The following is an 8,030-nucleotide window of genomic DNA, read 5'->3' as shown; positions in this document are numbered from 1 at the left end:
ACTACACCAAATCAGCAACTACGTTGTCTGGGAGTATTTCCATAATCTTCTCCATTTTGATAAACGTTGTTGGGACCTCTGCTGAAAGATAGACACCCTCCTTTAGCTGTTGAAGGGTCCCGTCAATGCCATAACAAATAGCTTGAGGGTCCGATCAGTTAGCATCTGGTTGAAATCCCTCGAGCAAAGGTACTCCACCCTATAGGTTTCCAATCGGTCGACCTCTCCCTCCTTGTACTTAACAAGTTTGTCCTGTAGCTCGGCATCTTTCTCATTGATTATTCTTTTTTGATCGCCTAACTGAAGTTCGTGGCATGCTTGATTGGTCGTACGACCTACTTGCTCTGCGGCCAAGGTGGCTTTTACGTCCTCTAGCTTCTTCATCAGGGCCCAGGCCTCTTTGTTTTTTATGTCGAGGTCCTCAATGGCTCTGAGTTTCCGAGCATTGGCCGAGCTGATCTTTGCCTCAAAATTGTGGGCTTTCTTCTAAAGTTTTTCTAGCTCAATAGCCTTACAATGATTTTTGTGCTTTTCCATGATCAAAGCCCTCTCAGAGTTCAACAGTTGCTTAGATTCCAAGCTGTCCTTTAATTGAGTAACTTTGGCAGTCAATCACTCAACTAGAGCTTACGAGGCGCTTGTTTCCCTGACCAGGGCTTGTAACAGCTTATTTTCGTATTCCAGGTGGGTCAGTCTCTTGCATAGAGCTAGACCTTCCATCCAAAACTGTATGGATAGAAAAGGAAGTCAATTAAGTCCGATCGAGAAAAACAAACATGAAATTTAGGAGGAGCTTACTAGTAGATTTCTAGCTGTAGGTGGAATTGTCGCCACCCTAGCCCTGGTATCCGCCCAGGTCTAGGTTAAGGGCCCTTGTATTATGATCTTAAGTTCAAAGGAGCATGGTTCAGCATCGTCTAGATGACACCATTCATCAGTTGGCAATTTGATAATGGTCATGATATGCCTACGACCGCTTGGATCGATGGGCTTTGAAGTTTACTTACTCTTGGACTTAGATAGGGAGATGGAATGAATAATAGATGTAGGGGTCGCTGGGTCGGCCGATGGGGGCATCTGGTAGGAGATTGGTTGTCCTCCTATGGTCGCCCCGACCGCCAACTCACATAGAGAAGGAGTCCAATCAGATGATGGAGAAGTTGGAAGACCAACCCCTCTCTCAAGGACTATAGATGAAGAACTCTCATCCCGCTCTGATGGGGGCTCGAGGCCAACACAGTAGTAAAGGTTTGTGGAACTAAGGTTGCCGAATGAGAAGAAGCTTTTAACCGAAGCCTTTTTAGCGTTGGCGTTGGAATAGCAGTTTGTTGGATGTGATGGATTTCGATGGAACGACTATGGGAACCATGGAAGGAAGATCGGGAGGGAGCTTGCCAGTGTTAGCTATGGCGTAGCTGGCTGCCGCCGTGCTCGCTTCTGCTTCGTAGGTCTGCTCTTAAGAGGGCCCAACCAGCAAGTTCCCATGGCTCTCCAGTTCGGTCGCTCCCCTAGCCTCGACTTCGGCATCAATTAGCTCGATGGAGTCGCTGAGCAACGTCTTGAACATCACTTTGATTGTAAAACAAGAAAAAGAAATCAGTTACATTCAAAATGATAGAAGAAAAAAGAGCTTACTAAAAGGGTCTGACAGCCAAGCTCGGATGGGACTCAACACGAACATATAAGATGCCCTCTAGTAGTAGCTTGTGTATGTAGTATTTTAGACTGGCCAACTACGCGGCTGCTTGGAAGTAAGTCAGCTCTCATCGGTATCTTCCCAGTGCAGACGTAGAAGTAGTGGTACTTCCTACCCTTATTGAACATGGACATCTTCTCAAAATAAACGGTGCCCACTTGAGCTTGAAAGAGGAAGGTGTCTGCCTCAGATAATTTAGGATAATAAAAATAGTGAAAAATATGAGGTAGGAGAGGAATCCGCTACACACTATGACCTTGCACAGTAACATAAAGGAATTAGGTACTAACTGTGATAACGAGATGTAAAAATACCTACAAACTTTAGAAAAAAAGGGATGGAAAGAAAAGCGGAGACTGATATATAATTGGTCCTTAAAAAAAAGGGAGGAAGCCATCAGGAGGCATATGGGGACAATCATATATTGAAGGGATGGCGATTTGGTGATCGTGAGGAATATAATAGGTCATTTTCATTTGATCCACCCTGTCACCATTAAAATCTAACTTGGTGGAGGTATACCACAACTCAGGGACAACTGGATGTAGAGAAGGAGAGTGCGCCATGTGAAAGAAGATGAAAATCGAAGATCGAAAGGAGGAAAAAGAGAGGACTTACTGAAAGAAAATCACCGGCGATGAACAGAAAGCAGAGAACAAGGAGGCGAACGAAGAGAAGATGAAGGCGATATAGTGAAGGGAGAAAGAAAGGCTTTAAAAACTTTGTCAATGGTTATCTTGAGCCATCTGATCAAGAGCTTGGGAAAATGAAAATCGATTAGGAGTTTCAAAATTTGAAAAGGTGGCTATCATATCAAATCCTGAAAATCGATTAGGAGTTTCAAAATTTAAAAAGGTGGCTATCATATCAAATCCTAACAATCGTCTGTCACATTGAATAGTAAGCGGCAGAGGATCACGACATGTGGCATTCGACGACAGGTGACATTAATGAGGAATGGAAATAATCAGCGAACGTCTGATTAAAAGGCATGCTCGACATGTTTTACTGTTCTTCTTCTCTTCATATACGGATCACTGATTTACACATCGGAGGACCAATACTGGGGACCCCTTCTCTGACCCAACTCTAACGCTCTTGGTTTTACAGGACAACATAAAATCTTCTTTTAGTCAATTATAGAACCATATTTCTAGTTAACTATCTTCTTAACTTTCAAACATGATCAAATATTAAATGTAAAAAAATAATAACAATGTTGATTTTCATTGAATCAAAGATTGTTTTGCCTTGGTCCTAAAGTTGCCCAATGCAAATGCTCCACACAGATGCCATTCATTCTCAAAATTGCCTTAACTCACTTGACAATGACTAATTCCATTCAACTTCCTCTAAACCACCTTTTTACCATTCTCGTGAAACTTGTGTTGATCTAGACATGTCATCAAATCTTTTCTTTAATCCAAATCATATACTTAATTAACCTTTACTTTTCTTTTTTTTTTTTTTGTATATATTGAGATACAGCAACCCCTGTTTCTGCTCATTCCTCTCTTTTCAGGTCTCACTTTTACAACATCATCTCTCTGTCAGTATCTCCCTTGGCATGATTAGAGCCAGTCTCTGCCCGCCTAATAAAAAATAAATCAATTTAAAATAACAATCTATTGTATGATAGAGAAAGCAGAAACCTGTTTCTGAATTATGCTATCTTACTTCCTTTGACAACTAAAGCAGAGGCATGGCCAGCTGACAGCTTTTGCTTGGACTAGAATCACCAAAGCAGGGATTACATTAAGCTCATTAGGTAGTAATTATTAGGACTGTGGGTGGTAGATGCCAAAGAGCTGAGGACAAAGTGTCTGCTGGTGACTGTCACTGTCATGCAATTAAATAGCAGGAGTCATCGGAGATTGCATGAATTTGTTTATGATGAGGATAGTTCAAATTATATTCTTGGGTTGTCTGGGACTCCCTTTATTTCTTGAGCACTTTAGTAGTATGGTTGGGTTGAGGGCACATGATAATTTTTTTTTGAGGGCCTTGACATTACGTAGAGGCGTGTTTCTTTCATCACCTTGCTTCAGATAGGAATATTCTCGTCCATTATTAGCAGTCATTCATTATTTCACGATTATATATATACATATATATATTTATTTAAAAAACACAGTTAGATTAGTATATGGCAAAGTGCATTGTTATCTGCACAGACAGTGAGGCGTTTTCTTGATTTCAGTATCAAACTACATTTAATTCGCACATCAGGATTGCAGTGGATTGGTTTCTATATGATTGGACGGTTTTTAAGAGTTCATACGTAGTCTTCTATTTGTCGCTGCGCATCATCAGTTGTTTTCATCTTTAGAAAAGTTATAAATGTTCTGAACAAATGATATGTAAAATGAGTGTAACGATGCAAGAAAATATTATTAGACAATGTAAAAGAAAGTTTCAATTAATGTGAAAGTAACCCATTATATATACAGACCTTGACGACCAGCTAGATTACTTCACTTCTATTCTTATATATCAAGACTATTTTTTATTATAAGCTATAAATTAGACTCGTAACCGAACAAGCAATCGCTAATTGCAAATAGTTACTAGTTATATAGTTACTAGTTAATAAATGGGTATTATTCTTGATTGGAAGTGATTTAATGTCTAGTACAAGTGTACAGATGAGTTGCTTCAAAAAACTAGTTTTTAATGGAAGGCCGTTTTTAATTTGTGCTTTAATTAAGAGGCCAATTTTAATTGCATAGACATATAATCAAAACCCCTACTTAGTACTGTCGTTGAGCACTTCAATCGTTAGGGAATTAATTGCATGAAATTTAAAATGAAAAATACGATGACACATCTAGCTCTCCACCAAATACATAGCAATATCTGCAGTAACTAATTAACTCAAATCACAGCAGCTAAACAAATTATACATCTCCTAAGCAGCGTTACTAATTATGCTGCTTTCAAAAGTGCAGGAGCCATCTATTCCCTGGCCGAACCAGATCAGCATCTCGTCGAGCTCGGTGGAGAAACCATCGCCGAGTAGATTTGTCTGCAAGGAACCAGAACCAGCCAAGCCAATTCCGGCCGCTTCATCAAATGATTGTGCCTGGGAAATCATCGATGGACCCTGTCCGATTTTGGTCGACCACGAGGGTGGATTATTAGATTGTGTGTGGGTCCAATTGTTGCAGCCGGAATCAGGAATGGAATCGGCCTCATCGGCATCACCATCCTTACTAGCTCCTTTGCTCTGGCGGCGGTGTGCACACGGTTCCCTTCGCGGCTTGCCGAAGAGCTTCTTCTTGAGCTTGGTGTTCCAGTAGTTCTTGATGTCGTTGTCGGTCCGACCGGGTAATTGCGAGGCGATTATAGACCACCTTAATTAATCAAAAGCATAATGATTAATTAGGTAATTAAGGGAATGAATGGATAATTGTAGAATTAATTACTTGCCTGCTGCCGATGGTGATGTACAAGCTGAGAATGACTCGGTCTTCCTCGTCGGAAAAGGCCCCGTGCTTGATGTCGGGGCGGAGGTAGTTGAGCCACCGGAGACGGCAGCTCTTGCCGCAACGTTTCAGGCCTAAATCAATTAATTTAATGAGGTTATTGCATCAATGAATAATGGGTCATTAGGAATTAGTTATGTACCGATCTTGTGGGGGAGGGCAATCCAGTTACCGCCCGTGCCGTGTTGATGAATGTAGGAGATGAGCTTGGCGTCCTCCTCCGGCGACCAGGGGCCTTTCTTCACGTTGGCTTTGTCGCAGCACGGCGCTCTTCCCATATCTTTGCTTGCGGCGGTACGTTGGTTCGATTCGAGGCTGGTTTTGGGTTTCGTCGTCGTGGATTCTGGCGGTGGTGGTGCCGGCGATCGAAGAGCGTAGATGTGGTGGGAGAGAGGAGTAATGATGCACCTATATATCATACAACACAGGGTGAGAGAGAGCAGTGGGCAACACTTCTTTTATCTGCGTATATATATCATCACTATCTTAATTACATTGGGAAGACGAGAAAGTCATAATTTACAAATGAAGTGTGCAAATAAGTCTGAAATTTTTTAAACAGAATATTTATTAAGCTTCCAAATCTTTATATACAGACGCACTATGATTTCATTATTTTGCCATTGTCCCAAGTCAAAATTAAACTGAATAATCATTAATTTTGAGCTTTTACTAAAATAGATTGTTTCTATTTTACTTCAGCTCAACAACTGATCATCGATGTTGTCAGAGAAAATTTTCTGTAAAGCGAACTCCTAAAGTCCCCTATCTTCTTCGACGTGGAGAAGAGCTGTCATTACATGTATAGTTTCATTGCTCATCGTCATTTCCATCATAGTCCTATTGAAAAGAAAGAGCTAGCTATCTTCACCTTAGCCCCCACTTTTACAACTTTGGACATCAATTTGGTTTGATTTACAAATAATCAAATATAAACCAAATCAAATCGAAACTGATCATTGTTTTTTTTTTTCAAATTACGAATCAAATTAAATAGTAGACATACTTAATATTGTTTTTGTTAATCTAGTGTACTAAACAATAAAGATTTACAATAATCTTTTGCAGGAGGACTTGGAGAAGGCGTTGCTATTGTGAAGCTCACTGTTGCCGAGAAGATCATCACCTTGGAACCTTCTCAGAAATTTCACAAACCAAATTCCTCTTGATCTCCTCTTGATATGTTCCCACAATTCCTATCGTATGAACTTGGACGCCCTTTTATAGGAGGATTGATGAAGATGAAGGGGAAGGGGTGCCCCTTAGTCTCCTTAACTATGCATCAATGCTGAAGACGAAGGGGAAGATATGCCCCTTCGTCTCCTCAATGTCCAACATCTCTCACTCGTCCAAGTCAATCCATGAATGACTTCTTGTTACAAAGACTATATTAGAATATTCAATTCATACATTAGGAAAAATGGTTCGTGCGACAGCAAGCACAATGAGCAATTACTATTGGATCGTGTAATTCGATTGGGGGGGGGGGGTGAATATTGATCGGAAAATCGTAGAGTAAGCAGTGGAAAAAATCGAGAACGAAAAAGTACAATGCTAACACGAACTTTTTTTACTTGACTCGGAGCCTTGGTCGACTCCTACTCCAAGGCCCGCACTCGTTGAGTGCTTTCGTTGGGCAATCCACTAGCAATTCGAATAATTGTTTTACAAATAGAAAGTACAGTTACTTTAAAGAAATAATACCGACAACAAAGAGAAATAAAAACGAGGCGCGTTGTCGGAGGAGCTTTCGCAGCGTCGCAGGAGCGTAGCACGACAAAGCAAACGTTGGAAGATCTTATTGTTCGTTATTCATTGCTCCAGGGTGCATCCTCCTTATATAGGAGGTTCGGGGCGCCCGGATTCCTTCCAGGTGCCTGGAGTGTGACATATCCCGTCCAACCAGAGCGCTTCACGTTGCGACGTCGCTTGGGGATAATTTTTGCACTCCGGGCGCCCGGATCCCTTCCAGGCGCCCGGACCACTTTTCTCCAGAAAGTCCTTCTGCAAGAAATAGTTAGTCCGAGACAAAGTGCATATTATATTACCCTGCAAAACCAAGTGTTATCACAGTTATAATTAACAAGCAGAGTATTAAATAGATTCCATCTTCTCAAGACCGGAATCTAGTCACGATCTCAACTTAGATTTTTGAAATAGATCTAAGTTGGATCGACGCCTAATGTTTCCTTCCCGGGAACGCGTCCTCACAGTCACTCTCCTCCAGTGATTTACCTCAACTTACCTGTCAGACGTCCGGTCAGCCCTTCGACCCGTCTGGACTTTGTGTCAGCTATCAGGTCATCCCATCGACCTAGTTGAACTTCGTGCCATACGTTAGGTTAGCCTGTCAATCTGTCTGGGCTTCATGCCAGCTATCAGGTCAGCCTATCGACCTAGCTAGACTTCGTACCAGACGTCAGGTCAGTCCGTCGACCCGTTTGGGCTTCTCCTATACACTTCGTAGAAGCGTTAGATCAATATGAAACTAACTTAACCTACTTTGTCATTCATCAAAACTTGAGTTAGATCATTAGTGCTAACCGCATCAACAATCTCTTCCTTTTTGATGCAATGACAACCTGAGTTAAGTTAGTGAAAAAGATACAAGTAAAACAAGGTTTTTAACTTAGTTGTTTTTTATTTGGTAATTCATTGTTTTAACTAACTTAAACCACCTAACCCTCCCCCTTTGACATTCATCAAAAAGTAACACAGAAAAATAAATGATTTAGGGAAGTAAAAGACAGTGCATTAGAAAATTTGAATTAAGGTCAGATTGACTTGGGGGAGTCTAAGGTAGAAAACATAGAGCATTTTACTTTAAACTTTAGCTTTTAGCTTTTTCA

General features: G+C 41.1%; 1 protein-coding gene across 1 annotated transcript; it reads right to left on the bottom strand.

The window, feature by feature from the left end:
* Positions 1-4,524: 4,524 nt before the first annotated feature.
* LOC122010086 (transcription factor MYB36-like) lies at positions 4,525-5,543 on the bottom strand. The gene is made up of 3 exons (XM_042566471.1): positions 5,324-5,543; positions 5,126-5,255; positions 4,525-5,049 (listed from the first exon to the last, which is right to left on the bottom strand). Exons 1-3 carry the CDS (start codon positions 5,457-5,459, stop codon positions 4,605-4,607), a joined length of 711 nt encoding a protein of 236 aa, XP_042422405.1. The 5' UTR covers positions 5,460-5,543; the 3' UTR covers positions 4,525-4,604.
* Between the last annotated feature and the right edge of the window lie 2,487 nt (positions 5,544-8,030).

This window comes from Zingiber officinale, chromosome 1A (assembly GCF_018446385.1).
Source record: "Zingiber officinale cultivar Zhangliang chromosome 1A, Zo_v1.1, whole genome shotgun sequence".
Taxonomy (NCBI): domain Eukaryota; kingdom Viridiplantae; phylum Streptophyta; class Magnoliopsida; order Zingiberales; family Zingiberaceae; genus Zingiber; species Zingiber officinale.
Note: the sequence above shows the minus strand (reverse complement) of the source record. Positions and strands in the feature narration are given on the sequence as shown.

What these genes read in the sequence shown, in the direction of transcription:
- LOC122010086 (XM_042566471.1), bottom strand. Translation starts at nt 5,459, where the DNA reads ATGGGAAGAGCGCCGTGCTGCGACAAAGCCAACGTGAAGAAAGGCCCC. An exon ending in TGCCCTCCCCCACAAGATCG is followed by an intron (nt 5,256 to 5,323) that starts GTACATAACTAA and finishes TAATTGATTTAG; the next exon opens with GCCTGAAACGTTGCGGCAAG. An exon ending in TACATCACCATCGGCAGCAG is followed by an intron (nt 5,050 to 5,125) that starts GCAAGTAATTAA and finishes TGATTAATTAAG; the next exon opens with GTGGTCTATAATCGCCTCGC.